The sequence below is a fragment of the Pongo abelii genome, chromosome 4 (assembly GCF_028885655.2).
Source record: "Pongo abelii isolate AG06213 chromosome 4, NHGRI_mPonAbe1-v2.0_pri, whole genome shotgun sequence".
NCBI lineage: Eukaryota > Metazoa > Chordata > Mammalia > Primates > Hominidae > Pongo > Pongo abelii.
Window position 1 is genome coordinate 81,368,497 of NC_071989.2, and position 16,370 is coordinate 81,384,866.

The 16,370-nt window shown below is 42.0% G+C and overlaps 1 protein-coding gene across 8 annotated transcripts in view; it reads left to right on the top strand.

Annotated features, from left to right (window-relative positions):
* The window catches only part of ARHGEF28 (Rho guanine nucleotide exchange factor 28), a 316,787-nt gene that overhangs the window by 263,601 nt on the left and 36,816 nt on the right, over positions 1-16,370 (top strand). For all 8 annotated transcript variants that reach the window (XM_063723960.1, XM_054555205.2, XM_024246795.3 and 5 more), the window contains 7 exon segments: positions 3,698-3,876; positions 4,843-4,934; positions 6,080-6,262; positions 9,658-9,789; positions 12,870-12,970; positions 15,931-15,969; positions 16,067-16,114. In XM_063723960.1, the coding sequence (XP_063580030.1) occupies positions 3,698-3,876; positions 4,843-4,934; positions 6,080-6,262; positions 9,658-9,789; positions 12,870-12,970; positions 15,931-15,969; positions 16,067-16,114 (774 nt within the window).

A 16,370-nucleotide genomic window follows, 5' to 3' on the forward strand; every position in this document is an offset into this window, starting at 1 on the left:
AGTCTCTATGTTCCCAATCAATTTGAACTGTGTTACAAATTGCATGAAAACCTATTGGTTTGTCCAGCGGCTTCTCAATGCTGTTACCTGAGATGCTCGAGATTCTCTGAAAGAACATGAGAAATAAGTGGGAAGGTGGGAACCATTTTGTTTAACCTGTGGGATGGTGAGGGCCATGTAGGAGAGGAAACAAATTCACATCTTTATAGAAACCAATGCTTCTTTAAAACCAAAGACCTAAAAGAAAAGCAAATTCTGCTTCTTGGATGATATTACCGGACACATGTCCTGCTGACTGATCATGAAGTAGATAACATAAAGACAACTACCTTGTTTTTTAGGACAAGGTAGCATATGGATTCAGATCCTGTGATGCTCAACTTAGAGCGTGACTTGAAATATGATTCTTTCCCTCTTGTCTCATATGACCTCCTGAGGCTTTATCTGTGCTACCCATAGACCACATTTACCATTAAGTGGGGTATTAGGAATGCAATCCACCAAATGGCAGAATGAAGGCAGTTACAACCTAGCTCTTCTTGGTGGAATGTGTTTGGCTATACTGATACTGTTTCTTAAAGGTGTTAACCTGAAATGTAACAGCATTCATAAATGACAGCTAAGCCCTTGGTGTGGTATCAGAGAGACAAAGAGAAAGCATCATTTTATCCTTGAAGAGTCAGGTGCACCCTACTGTTCATACACTCCTGAGTTACATCTATCTGACAATAGCCCATGTGTCACAAATATCTTATAGTTAACATTGTAGGTAATTGAAGCATTTGGCTAGGGGTATACAGATATCTGGATTTCCTAGCTTCCATCCTAGAATTTTAGAAAGCTTTCCTCAAGCTAGTACAAGTGGGATTCTCCACTCCTTGTGCCCTTTAGAAAACACTTCTTCCCTAGGTGCTTGTCTTGCTACATGTTACAGAAGATGTGATGAATTTGGAAGTAGCCAGAAGATAAGCAGTTAAAGTAGCAAGAGGATGGAGTAGTAGGTCCCTACAAGAAAGTTTTGCTTTGTTTTTGTTTTTATAAAGGACTCAGCTGGAAATTGGGGCAGAGCCCAAACCTACAAAATGTGTTAAAAAAAAGTAGATGTGTTCACTAAGTCTTAGAATACTGAGTCTAGGAGGAATCTCTTGAACATCAAAGAAGGCAAATTCAAAAGGAGCAAACAACCAAGACAGTGAACATGTGGACCTGCAGGCTGAAGTTCCAAATAGGAAGCAGCTTTAAAATCTCTTTATCACAATGGAATCCCTGGATAATAGAATCAGCACAAAATGGATACGGTGTAACAATATAGCTAAGCGTAGCAGCTCCTTTCGTCTTCTCCTACATTAGAGGTCTTCAACTCCTAATGCCTGTAAGGATTGGGCAGAAATGTGATTGAGCAAATGTGACAGGGTCAGAAGCAATGAGACAATAGAAAGTTGTAGGGACTGTAGTGAAAAGTGAGTCAGTGCCCTCTCTCAAAGATGGCAGGGATTACTTGGCTATAGCCAGTGTTTTAAAATGAGAATATGGGCCCAGGATTGCTCATCTTCTGCTTTCCCCAAGAACCCAGAAATGAAAGTTTTTAAAAAGTGAAATCCCCTAGTATTTAAATGCTGAGAACTTATTTTTAAACTTTGTTAAATGCCTTGGCACAAATAAAACATCTCTGCAAGCTGGGTTAGGCCTTTGCATTACTAGTGTTTGACATCTACCTCCAAGGAAGACATGCTACTTCCATTCCTGGAGAGTTAATTTGAATGTTTGTTCATCTCCAGTGTTTGTGCGTGGTTAGTATGAATACTGATGGACAGGTTCCCATGTACCCTGGTCTGATGGTGATCGAATGAATGCTACTTTCCTTGCACTTACCTGTTCTTCACTTTGAAAAGATCTTACCCTGCCACCTCCCCTCCCCTGCAACACTAACCAACTGGTTCAAATAATTTCACTCTTGCTCATGTCTTAAGCAAGTAAACCTACTCTGCCTTTTTACATACAGAGGCTGTTTACCTTGTCAGCTGAGGAAGCTAAAACTGCACATTGCATCAGGGAAACAGATAAGGTCTTGGGAGTAGCTCCATAATAGAATAAGCCAGACTAACAATGCTCCAAGGATCTCCCTAATTAGAGAGGGCAGTATTCCAACAACTCTGCCACGGGGCTGCTTTTGCTTCCATTTTCAGAGGCTGAGCACAGGCTGTATAGACCAGTGGTCTTGTCCCATCATATTTTTTCTCTCATGCTACTCTGAGAAGCGTGGGGTGAGGAGGTACTCTGGGTCACCATGGCACACAGCATCAGATATGGCCAAGCTGTATCATGCTGGGAAAGCCGACAAGCCAGCACCAAGGAGTCAGCAGTGAGGGGACAGTGGCATGTTCTGGATAAAGGCGTCGCTCAGTCCGTGATGGCGAAGCAAAACCACACACTGCAACCAACTCTGTAAACAGTAGTGGAAGCCACAGACCAAAGAAGAATTCTTCATATTATCCCCCAAACTGTTCATCCTGAAGTCATTCTTTTGGCCATTCTTTCAACTACATCTACCTACCAAGCATCATCAGTGTGCTGTTCCTCTTTGAATCCCCAGTGTTTAGAAAGGGACATTGGAGGATCACAGTAGATGGTGATAGAAGAGGTGGTTTAATCATGGCGTACATGCCAAATTTTAGACTTTCTTCCTATTACCCTGTGGTGGACTTATGTGAAACTAGTCCTACCAACATTTATTGAGTGCCTACTCTATGCTTGGCTATGTGCTAGGTGCATGAAGATGAATGAGACCCATTCTCACCCACCAAGGGCTCATCTTGTAGACCTTGTAGACCTACAAGAACTTGTAGACCATTTTGTTGCTGTGAGCCACATGACAGTAGCAAAAAGGATTGGTTACGCCTGGGGAATCAAAGGTCTTGCCACTTATTCTTATCTTTTATAGTCACTTTTATAGTCCATGGGCTGGGCTTCTGAGTTTCTGGGCTTCTGTTCCGTCACCTTATTGAAACAGTATTGCAAGTCTAATGGACTTTTTAGGGCCTCCCTCCTTCTCAATCTCTTTGACATGTGACATAGTTTCCTGTCTCATGCTCTCTTAGAAAAACTTCTCCTGACTTGACTATGGCATTTTGATATTTTTCTTCTCTGATTGTTCTGTCTTTTAAAAAGTTCAGTTTTTAAACAACCAATTCCTTTTTTTTTTTGAGACGGAGTCTTGCTCTGTTGCCCAGGCTGGAGTGCACTCACTGCAACCTCTGCCTCCCAGGTTCAAGCAATTCTCATGCCACAGTCTCCCAAGCAGCTGAGACTACAGGCGCACACCACCACACCTGGCTAATTTTTGTATTTTTAGTATAGATGGGGTTTCACCACATTGGCCAGGCTGGTCTTGAACTGCCGACCTCAAGTGATTCACCTGCCTCGGCCTCCCAAAGTGCTGGGATTACATGAGGGAGCCGTTGTGCCCGGCCTAAACCACCAATTCTTAAGGATGAGCATGCCTATAATTCCTCTTTTTCCATCCTCTCTTTTCCATACCATCTCCATTGGAGATTGTATCAACTTCCACAGCTCTTTTGAAAAGATTGGAAGTGGAGAAAGGTTTACCTAGTACTGTTGCTTCCTTTAGCTCATGTTTTTTGGAGCCTTACTTTAGCTAGGATGCTGTTTCATCTGCTCATCTTCCTATTTTATGTAGGATCAGAAGCCATCAGTTATCTCCCTTCAAAAGCTTATTGCTAGAGAAGTTGCTAATGAGGAGAGAGGAATGTTTCTGATCAGTGCTTCATCTGCTGGTCCTGAGATGTATGAAATTCACACCAATTCCAAGGAGGAACGCAATAACTGGATGAGACGGATCCAGCAGGCTGTAGAAAGGTAACGTTTCCTTCTGTCCATAATCTATGGAACAGAGTTGTTCAATTGGGGAAAATATTCTAACCATGTCTTCCTGCATGAAAACTTTGCCTCTGCCAGAATGGTCTGCTCCCTGCCCCCTGCACCTGCCTGCGATAGCCCCCCATCTACAGCTTTCTCCTCTGCGCCTCCCTGCATGTAATGCCCGCACCTCCCTCTGCCTGTGTGCGCCCTGCCAGGCGTTGATGCAGCTCGGGCCTCCCCTCCTCCATGAGGACCTCTTCAGTCCTGGTGATCTCTTTCTTGCCTGAAATTCTTTAACACCTGCTCACTAAAGCATTTACTTGATGCTTCTTTTATACTGCCTTGTAGCTATTATCTTTTTCATGTACATATGTGTGTGTTTATTTAATTAGATTGGAAGCTCCTCGAGGGCAGGGGTCATGTCTTATGTTTCTCTGTGTGCCTAGTGCTGATAAATCATTCAATAAATGTTTCTGAATTGGTGGATCTAAGTATTCTAAGTCAATTTATTCCTCATTACTTGTGCAAGGACAGTTTTTATAATTGGGAGCACAAGGGTGGGGGTGATCATTCTCAACAGTAGTTTGATTAGTTAGATCCTGAAGTTATATAAAATTTCTCTACCTCTACTGCACCCCATCTGCTCTGGCACCCCACTTCTATCCTTTACAATTCTTATACTTTATTCCCATTATGGGTGTGTGTGGTGAGTGTATGTTTGTGTTCACTGGAATATTTGAGTCATCCCACACCGCTGATTTTGAGAGCCATGTAATGTTATGCAAGATTCTTTGTATTCTCAAGAAAACCAAGTCTCTGGCCAGGGGGGATGATGCATTCCATTTATGCTGAAATTTTCTCCTTTATGAATAAATCTATTGCCAAGTTCCCATGTTTTTCTAATGAATCTACAGATACTTGCATTTGGTTTCAGTTGTGTCTCTTGACTATTGTCTTTTAAAGTTGTCCTGAAGAAAAAGTGGGAAGGACAAGTGAATCTGATGAAGACAAGAGGAAAGCTGAAGCCAGAGTGGCCAAAATCCAGCAATGTCAAGGTACAGTGCAGGCACTTCTGGCTCCCTGGTCGTGGTGTTCTCCTGGGTGTTGGGAAAGCCCGAGTGTCATGAACAGGAGGTTATAACTACATGATTCATCCTGCGCACCTGAGGCCCACCTGGACCACCCTCCTAAGAAACTTACACTAGAAATGCTCACATAAGATGACATTCTCTTCACTTCCACCTTATGATTAAAATGGATGTAAAAAATGCACATAACATATATGAAAAAACAGCTGTGGGCAGTGTGGTGCAGATGAATGTTGGAATTATTTGTCTCATGGTTTAATTTTAGGTCTCAGCACTGTCATGTCAATGACTTTGGACAAGGAATCCAACAGATCTGGTCCCCAGTTTCCAAGTCTGTGAAAGAAGGAGATTAGACTAGCTCAGTGATTCTCAACTCTGGTTTGACACTGGAATCAGTTGAGAGATCTTTAAAAATACGGATGCCTGGGTCTCACCCTCCACCAATTGAATCCAAATCTGTGGCAGGTGGGATGTAGACTTTGGGGTTTTCAGCTCTCCCAAGGTGACTTTGAAGCACAGAGGGGACTGAGAATTCCTGGATTCAATGCTAGTTAAGGTCCCTTTGAGCTTTAAGAATTCTGCAACATGTTGAAATCTGAGGACGATGATGCATGCAAAGATGGGCAAAGAAATTGGATGTTTAGAAACAAAAACTTAAACCAGTATGTTTGGTTTTGACCAAAACTGGCTGAAGCCTGTGCCGTTCCAGGCATTTGTATTGTTCACTCATCATGGACAGGGCTGCCTCAATTTTCATTCCCAAGCTTAATGTTTAGTCTTAATAGAAAACAGCCTGAACAAACAAAGAATAGCTTTGCAAATTTTCTGGAAGTAGGAGACTGAGAAAGGAACTTTATTTACAGAAAAGACAATGGAAGCTGAGAAAGTTGTTAAGTCACTTGCTGGAGGCCACAGTCACTAAGTGGCATGGTCAGACCTAAGTGGCAGGACTAAGTGGCATGGTCAGACCTGCATCTGCCCCACTCATCAACCTGGGTTTTCTCTTGGAGGTCATACTGCTTGCTAATTAGCAACACCCTTTTCGTGGACTTTCACATTAGTGGTTGTATTCATGTTAGTGATAATCTTCTATGGTAAATACTATTTCATAGAAATACTCACTAACCAAGACCAACAAATTTGTGCGTATTTGGAGGAGAAGCTGCATATCTATGCTGAACTTGGAGAACTGAGCGGATTTGAGGACGTCCATCTAGAGCCCCACCTCCTTATTAAACCTGACCCAGGCGAGCCTCCCCGGGCAGCCTCATTACTGGCAGCAGCACTGAAAGAAGGTAAACTGCTTTGAGAAGGGTTTGGGTCGACACATTCAGAAAATGTTTATTGAACACCTACTAAGTGTCATGCACTGTGGTCTTGGTGCTGAGGATACAGCAGAACAAGACAAGGTCCTTACTCGGCTGGAGCTTATATTTCTAGAAATAGCCAAATATAAAGAAATAAATATGTCAGGTGGTATCAAGTGCTATGAAGAAAAATAAGCAGGATAAGGGAGAGAGAGGGTGATGGAGTTGGGGTGGCTCTGTTTCAGATACGGTGGCCAGCGAAGGCCTCTTTGATATAATGATATGTAAGTGGACGTGAAGGAAGAAAGCCAAGTGGTATCTTGAGCGAGAGTCTTCCAGGTGCAGGGAATGGCCGGCACAAAGGTCCTGATGCATGGAAGTACCAGGCTCGCCTGAGGAGCGGGCAGGGGGACAGCACAGGCTGAGGGAAGGGAGGGTGCGGTGAGCAGTGCAGGCGATGAGTCCAGGGTTCACTAGGTCTCAGGTTGCACGGCGGGAGAGAAGGACTTGGAATTTCATCCTGAGTGGGATGGGAAGCATTAGAGAATTTTGAGTGGAGGAGGGACTTGACTTGTGGTTTGAAAGGTACCTCCTGACTGCTGTGTGGAGAATAGACTTAAGAGGGCGAAGTGCAGATGTTGGTAATAGCAATGGGAGATGGTGGCCGAGGTCGGGTGAAGGGCAAGGTCATTGGAGGTGAGAAAGTCCAGAGGATGAGAGGCCAGGGTGGTGGAAGGGCTAGGTTTATAGAATTGAAAATACTGAGAATTTTGACAGGATTAGCACTAGTGGGAGGGGGAGAACTTGTGCCGTGTGCTAACTCATTCAGAGAAGGCAAACGAGTGGCTGAAGGTCTATAGAGGAAAGACAACAAGGAGCGGTAGTGAGTGGTGTAACCTAAGGGCAGCAGCTTCAAGGCAGAAAGGAGTTGAAGGGACAGATGGAGATAATGGTCTGAAGTGACAGTGGGACAAAGGGCTTGGGAGATAAACCAGCCACCTCCTGAGAGAGTAGCAGGAAATGCTGTTGTCCAGAAGAAGGGCTGGTAAATTACAGACCACGGACTACACACGTCCCACCACCTGCTTTCGTAAGTTTAGTTTTGCCGGAACTTAGCCACATCTGCTTGTTTATGTTGCTACTTTTTCCCACAGTGGCAGAGATGAGCAGTTTTGACAGACTGTTTAGTCCACAAAACCTAAACTAATAACTGGCTCTTTGCAGAAAATGTTTGCCAGCCTCTGGTTTAGAATCTCAGAATATTAGCTCTGGAAGAGAATTTAGAAATCTTAGAATCAGCCATCTTTATTTCCCAGTTGAGGAAACTGAGGTCTTGAGAAGGGCATAGAGGTCTGAAGTAGGGTTCACTGATAGAACCCCTCATCCATCTGTTTATCAGATATCCATTGAGCATCTACCTTCTACTGTTGCTGGTGCTAGGGAGGCAGTAATGCTTTTGTAAAACTTTTAGTGAGGAAAGACAGACAATACTTACGGAAAAAAGCGAACTTCGGATAGTTATCTATCCCAAAGATAATGGGATTGTGATAAGGTGAAGGCTTTGCTTCAGAGAGATTAGCCTAAAGGCCTCTTTTTGAGATGAGGATTGAGAAATGAGAAGCCAGCTGTCTCAAAAGCTTGGGGAGGATCATTTTGGGCAGAGAGAAGGAAGTGCAAAGCCCCTGAGGCTGCAGTGAGCTTCACATGTTTAAGGAAAGAAGGGAGGCCTGGGTGGTAGATGTCAGCGGGGGTCACCATTAGATGAGGTGGTGTGGGCCAGGCAGGCTGGGATCAGATCATTGTAGGCCGTGTTTAAATAATTTTAAAAGAGGATGTTATTCCAAATATGATGGAAAGCATTGGAAGCTTTTAATCATGGGTGTGGCATGATCTTATTTATGTCTTAAAACACTGGCTGCTGAATGGACAAGAGATTAGGAGACAAATCTGCCTGGAGACCTGTTAGGAAGTAATCACAGAAGTTGAGATGAGCCTTGGTCTAGACCAGTGCCACTGACAACGGGAGCAGAGAAAAGAGGCCGAGTCAAGATATATTTTAGAAATAAAGTCAAAAAGAAACTTCCAAGTGGGTTGACAAGAAGCAGTGACCTCTCTCATTGTCTTTGATAAAGCCTTGATGAAATAAATCGCCCACTCTCAGTATCAGCCAGTGACTTTAACTTTCTCCCCCACCAAAACTTTCACTAACGCTGGGTTGTACGCTCATCTGCTTCCATTCCTCTGGCACACTGTGACAGAGGTGCCAGGGCAGCAGAGGACCCAGCTGCTTAGAACCCAGAACAATGGAGGTGCTGCCTGAGCCGCAGTTGGATAATCCACCCTGGGTCACTGACCATCCAGCCCCATTTGCAGCCGAAAGATCGAGCAGGAGTTCTTATCAGAGTGAGGGAGTTATCTTCTGACAAAAAGCCAGTTCAGTAGTGCACCTTGAATGGTCTCCCTGGGACTTCACTCTGCTGGATAGCTTTTCCTCCTTCCTTTCTTTTCTTCTGTCTCTTCCTCTTGAAACCCATCCATCCTTCCAGGTCCTGCTCAGTTTTCACCTCCTGTAAAAACATATTCTGAATCCGAATAGCTAATAGAATGCTCTTCCTCCTCCATGCTGCAGTAGCATTTATAATGCTCTAACAATGCTGATGGAGATGAGTGCTGATCACATGCTTCTGTATGGTCTAGTGGGTTGCGTATGTCTCTTTCCTCCTCCAGTCTGTAAACTCCCCTCTTAGTTGTCAAATGCCCAATATCCCCTAGAACAGGTGCTTGTTTAAAATACAGATCCTGTTTTCTCCTCCAGAGAATCAAATCCAGTAAGTCTAGAGCCAAAGACTGGGAATCTGTATTTCTAAAGACAAGTGTAAAGAAAATACTCTTTTGAGGAATAGCTAATATTTCTGGGTAACAGGTTTTAAGATTTTAATGCCTGGTATATTTATACTAACTGAATGACAGGAAGTTTTTAGGCATACCAATTTACTGAAAGTTGCATTTGAGATATTTTTATATAATGGGTTTATAGTTTTTTATTGAGTTAATTCTCTGTCATAAAATGATGCTAAAAGTATTGGTCTAGATTAAAGGTCTGCAGACTTTTCCTATAAAGGGCCAGATATTAAGTATTTTGGGTTTTGTAAATCACACAGTCTCTGGGGGGTGTGTGTGTGTGTGTGTGTGTGTGCGCGTGTGTGCGCGCGCACAGGCACATGCCCATGTTTTGACAACCTTTAAAAATGTAAAAATCATTTTTAGCCCCTGGGTCATATAAAAACAGGGACAGGCCAAATGCAATTTGCCAATTCCTGGTCTAGATTAAATATATAGCTATCTTTGTTTTTTAGATTTATTTTTGTTTTTCTCCATCTTAGCTGAGAGCCTACAAGTTGCAGTGAAGGCTTCACAGATGGGCGCTGTGAGTCAATCATGTGAGGACAGTTGTGGAGACTCTGTCTTGGTGGACACACTCAGTTCTCATGATGTACCAGGATCACCGACTGCCTGTAAGTGAAAAGGCAGGCCTTGGCAATGAGCCTGAGCACAGTCCCTGGAGCTTACAGTGGTCACATAAAGTAAAGGCAATGACTGTCTCTGGTTGAAGGGGACTTGATATATTTTTTTAAATTAGAAAAAAACTGAGAATAAATATGCTAGCCTAAATGAATATCATATGCATATAATAATAACACTGGGGTTTCAAGTATGAGGATCTAAAGAGTAGTTGGTGGGTTATACTGCTCTGTTTGCCAGCCAAATATCGGACCTTCCCTAACCCCTACCCTGCCTCATTTTTGATATGATTTACTCATTACAGTTTTGAAAGAACTTTTTAACTTTTCTGGTTTTTTAAAAAAGGAGTCCCTGCGGTATATTACAGAACAAGCCCTTAAACCTAATCTCATGTGCATCAACTGAAAAAACAACTCAGAAAACCAGAAATATACACACGGCTCCCTCCATCTCCTTCCTTTCGCTCTCCCTCTCTCTTTCTCTCTCTCTCACACACACGAAGTTTGGTGGTGTGGTTAAAGCAGAAGTGCCAGAAAATTCTTGATCTGTGCCATCCTACACTTTAGTTCATGTCAGAATTCATTTATGAAAACATTGTTTCAATACATTTTAAATATAAAAAAATAGAATGTAGAGATTTGGTTTAGGTAATTTCCTAGAACCTAGCTATCCTGCTATATGTATAGTTGTAGGCTACTTAGTTCCATAAAGGTTTCTAAGATGAGAGCATAAAGAGTATACTTTTCATCCTATGCAGGTGGTAACAACCTTACTTCCACAAGGTCTTATGTGCGTAAGATAAAATGGATAAAATATCTTCAGCAGTTAGAGATTGGAAGATTAAATTGAACTCAAGATTGGAAGATTAAATTGAACTCAGAACTTCTTTAACAACATCTCTTGATTAATTAAGATATATAGATGCAGTATAGCTTTTTAATTCTATACTTCTTTTTTCCTTTTTTAAACATCAGCACCACTCATTATCTTCCTCTCTCAAGTTCTGCTTTATCTAATCCTGGGTTTCTATTTTCAGAATGTGCACATATGTTTTTCATTTTGACACAGCCCAGATTCATCAGGGAAGTTGTACTGCCCTGGGTGATTTCCTTTTAAAAGAAGAACCTCATTATGCCATTGAGGAGTCTCTGTCTAAAAATACGTGCAGGGATCTGCTGCTCTCAGTCTCGCCCCAGGGACAGCTGGAGAGGCTCCGCTCCGCAGCTGCCTGAGCCCGCGGCTGTGCCTTCCCTCCCTTCAGGCCAGGCAGTGAAGGTCTCCTTGTCTGTGTCTACATCTCTCATGACTGGGGAGGGTTTCAAAGGGACATCCGTGGCATTTGCCAGAACCATTGAGAGGCTCTTTAGAGGGGTCTGATATCGGGATTCAGGTAGAGGAAGTACCGAAGCCGGCTGGTGGGGTCCTGTACCCCAAGGCCTCTTCAGTTCTGGGTCAGACTGGAACACGGTGCTATGAGAGTTTGATTCTCTTTATAAAGTTGTTCAAGGCACAAGGCTAGTTCTAAATGAAGGTCTACAACTGTGACTGAATGCGTCGGTTCTGCAAGTGACTTGGAGAACTGGGCTCTTCTGCATCAGGCTTATGTCAGCCTGAGGTTATAAGCCAAGCAGACCGCTCTATTTTCAGTCTTCAGTATACATGATGAGTATCTTCTACTTCTAGGAAAGTTCTGTTCCCTGGAGACCCTCTGGCCCACCCTGAAATTGGATACAGAGACAGGGACCTGATCTGTGTTTTATTCTTCTGCCTTGTCATCAGCTTCTTTCCCATTTGATTTTCCTAATTTCTTTGAGGGAGTGAGAAACAGAGTGGTGAATTCTTTAGTGATGCCTTTGGCCACTCTTTAAGAGTTAGGAATAGCACCCAATAGTAGAACCATTTTTCAAATGACAGAGAAACCTATAAAATGTCCCTCATTGTAAGTGAGTAAGTGCTGATCAGCTTGAACAAAATGGACTTGTTTTTAGCTGATCTCATCTGAAGCCATTCCCATTTAGACAAAAACTTCTTTGTATTAGAAGAGGTCTTTGAAATCCGAGAGGACTCTCATTTTCCAAAGACATAAGTATTTTTATTAATTTAAAGAAAAAAGCATTTCCTATATTGGAAATAAAGTTTCAAGATGACACAATGAAAATTGTACAAACAAACAGTGTCACAAAGTGAATATCAATTTTGTCAGGGTCTGGATTGGACATGGTTCTAATAAAACACTGTTTTGGGCTTTGAAAATTCTAGTTTTAATCAGTGCAAGGTGGGCACAGTTTAAGTTTTAACTGAGTTCACATGGGTAAAGAAATAAATAAAATCCTGCCAACAGATTTAATGGATGAAGTGAAATCTGTATTTGGTACTTAAAAATATTTCGGGACTAGTTTCTATGTTTTCATGGTTTAAATACATAGTATTTGTAAATTTAAAGCATAACAAGAAATGTGAGAAAAACAACACATTTAGAAATTGTTAAAAAATAAGTTATTCAGAGATAGGGACAGGTTCTTGGTTTGTATGACTATGAGACCGTGAAGTATTAGCCATCTCCGCCTTCCTAGAAAGATGTCTCCCTCCTGCTTCGGACTCCTCCTTCCTCCTAAACCTTGTTTATCGTCTGCTGCTCTTGCACTGGACACAAGAGAGACTTTTTACAGACTTGAGTCTGCCAAGAGACCTTGCTTTTGTTCTACAGCACCTGTTTTAAATTTCACCCTTCCCAGGAGGCATTTTCCTATTAAGTGAGAGTGAGATGTAGATTCTACCCTCTGTAACACAAACAACACACGAACACTTCAGTGCAAGAAAGAAAAGTACAAAGATGGTGATACTTTGTGCGGTTCGTCAGTTGCTGTCTGTTAGCGTGTAAGCCCCATGCGGGCAGGGACCACATGCATTGCTCTGCGCTTATCCAAGCACCTCATCTAAGAATACTCAATATGTATTATTTTGTGGTGTTTCCTATTTTGAAATATGTGGTGGCCGTGTACAGAAGAACCCGGTGGGCTGGCCGATGTTTGACGCTGTCCTTTTTGTTTCTGTCTTGATGGCGTGCTTCCAGCATTAGTCACAGGAGGGAGAGAAGGAAGAGGCTGTTCGGATGTGGATCCCGGGATCCGGGGTGTGGTAACCAACTTGGCCGTCTCTGATGCAGGGGAGAAGGTATTGTGAACTGATTTGTTAGTAAACGGCAGCGGTTACTGTGTATAATAAAATAGCCTCAGGTTCTGGTCTGTCACGGCAGTCAGTGGGACAAAGGTGCTTTTCTGAATTGTTCTCGATTGATTTAAATATTCATATTTAAACTTTCTAACTTATTTCTTCTTCAAATGTGCTTGCACTTCCTGTGTCATGTAGGTGTAAACAAAGCAATGATTGAAAAGTTATTAAAAAGATTAAAAACTCTCCTGTGTATATGTGTGTCTGTGCTCTCTGACTTCTGGTCTTTCTGCCCTGCAAACCTTTGCTTCTCACCCACTATGTCTGGCAGCTCTGGCACCTGGGGGCCTTTTTGCAACCAGATGGCGCCAAAGTAATCGAAACACCTTTTACTTTGGAATATTCTTGCTTCTTTCACCTTCCTTGACCCTCTTCTCCTTGCAGAGTTGATTTCCTGTCACCACCCACATTTCACCTACTTTTTTTGTGGTCAATTTTTAATTAATCTGACCAATTTTTGCTTGGGGCACAGTGATTCCCAAAGGGAATCTTCTTTTTTGACTTACTGCTATATACATAGGTATTAACTCCCCCTTTAAGAATTAAATACATGAAACTTCCTATTAATGTCTACTGAAAGTGAGATGTCAGAAATAGGGAAGGAATAAAATATGATTCTGGGAGTGGCTAGTTGGCCTCTTCCCGCTTGTCAGGGCTCCAGAGTTTAGCTTTATCTAAAATTGAATTAGGTACATTACTAGGTGCCAATATGTGTCAATGTGAAAAACTGGCAAATGTCAGATCTTCTCTTATATATACAACATATTTTACATATTATATACTTTTTGTGTATATTACATAGGACTGAGAAATCAAGTCAAGGACTTTTAAAATCCAGAGAAAAGACAGCTGTGACTGAGTGTTCTTTTTTAAACTTCACAGGCCAAAATGAGCATAGGAATGTAATATTTTACTCCTTCTGATTGTAAGCTTTCTAACGTATTGCTTCTTAAAATGTTCCTGCTTTTCATCCTTTTCAGTGAAGACTTCACTTTTAAGTGTGAAGTTTGTGGTGTCCAACTGTGTTAATAGAAAAGAGAGAGTGAATTGGTCAGTAATAGTTTAATCTTGAATGCAAAGTTGGGTGGCTCCTACCCCTGAAGTCTCCCTCTCCCACTCCAATTCAGCTACAGGTAGATAATTGAGGTTAAGTGTCCAGGTTCTTTGGATTAAGCTATCTGCAAAATTAATAAGGCATTTTGAAAAATTAATACATTAATACATTAATACATTAAGAAACCCAGGTAAAGGGCAGGATCACTTGAAACCAAACTTTTAAAAGGTGTATAATGGATATTTTGTCATTAGCTTCCTCTACAAGGTAGGGTTAAAACAAATTTCTGAAAGAATTTTAAAAAATGAAATCTGACTCAAATGCAGAAATAATGGATAAATCGCCAACTGCAGTTTTAAAATTCACCACAAGGTGGCAGAACAACTCCATTAAAAACGCGAAATTTCCTGTCTTGTGTCAAACCTAGTGGCTTTTGGGCATAAGTAACCGCAGGTAGCACAGTCCAACTCATTTCTATGGTTCTAATTTTTATAGACTATAAAAACTCTGTGCCATATGGTCTTACTACAGAAGCAGTGGAGTGTGGATGGGCCAAGACAGAGCCAGAAGAGCAGCGAGAACGCCAACCATCCCTCTAGGGCGGAGGTTCTTAGAGCCTGTTCTCTCCCATAGGGTTTGGCACAGATCTAACGTCTTTAAGCTTCATCTCCATTTTCAGCCTCTGTCTTTTCTCTATCAGAGGTGCTGCTTACAAGTGAAATCTTTAATTGGCAGTCCAGGGGAAGTGGAGGTCTGGCTAGCTCATCCTGGCATCATCAGCCTAAACTAATTGAATTTAACAAGTTCAGAATTACCTGAGGACATGACCACGGCTGACTGCTTTTTATGGCTTAAAATTAGATGAGACAGTAGGCCCTTGAGGACAGGGCATCTGATGGTCTCCCATAGCATAAGGTGTGAAGTTTACAGTGGGTGATCGATATTTATTTATTGAATGGCGTGCCATTGAGTTCAACTTGGAGTCATTCACTTGTTGACTGTCCATGCTATGTCAAGCATCCTTCTTATAATATGGTGCACATGGATAAAGTCTCGCTACTCACTGGTTTGCATCCTAGGGAGAGAAGGCAGACAATAAATGAATAAACAAGTGTTCAATTATGGAGGCTGCAAACCATCACTATCCACATGTGCCCTTAATGTGTGTTGTGGAAGAGACAAAGAATGAGGCATAGACCCTGTCCTTAAAGAACAGACGGTCTCCTGTGGCTGGTTCATGGCCTCTGCTGCTAGTACTTCTACTATGGCAGTCACTGGTCTGGTGATCTCTGACTGTGGTGGGATCTAGAGCAGCCCAGCTAAGCGCGCCCCTATGGCCACGGTCTGAGTCTGGTTTCTTTTCCCAACTGCTGTATATGTTGATATCGTGAATCTCAAACATTGAGAAAAGGAGTTAAGGCCAGACATGATATTCTTTCTTTAACTTCCAATCTGGCCTCTAGAATATAAGAGGTCAGCCTGACCCAAAAGACAACTTCAGTCTGGGCACAGAGAACTCAATTCACATTGTGGTTTGCACAAGGTAAATGTTGTTACTTGAGTTTTCAGGGTGTCATTACTGTCATCCCTTGCTGTTTTAAGGGGTGATTGGGTGAAAATTGCCATCCATCTCAAACATCAACTTTGCGTGAAGGACGCTTTTGTTGTCAAGTGTTTGTTTAATTCTATAGGCTTTTATTTCTGGGAGGAAACTGAGTCAGTATAGATGAGGTGATCAAGTTTAGAGACAGCAAAGTGATTTACCCAAGGTCATACATTTTGGGACACTACAGGGCAGCTTTTCAGAAGTAGAATGGTTATTCATTTTCTTGTTTTTTATGTATTTTAGGTGGAATGTAGAAATTTTCCAGGTTCTTCACAATCAGAGGTGAGCTGCTGCACATACCTTAAATGTATCACCAGCCTTTATTTGTGGATAATGAAAGCTTTTTCAAGAATTTGACACTTACAATTTTGTTTTTCAGATTATACAAGCCATACAGAATTTAACCCGTCTGTTATATAGCCTTCAGGTAACTACCCTCCTCTAATCTTTGACCTTGTGAATGGTTCTCTTAATGCAATTCTCTTTGATGATTCCCAGACTTTAAAAATGAGAACAAGTGAGAGGTAGGGAATGATCTTAAAAGAATGGCAACCTTCTAAGTGTGATGTGTTGGACTCACATGGTTTTGTAATCAGAGGCAACACCACAACTACATTTTATACCATTCTTCTCTGAAATCATAAAACAGTTCACATCTTTAAAAAATATTGATGAATATGATC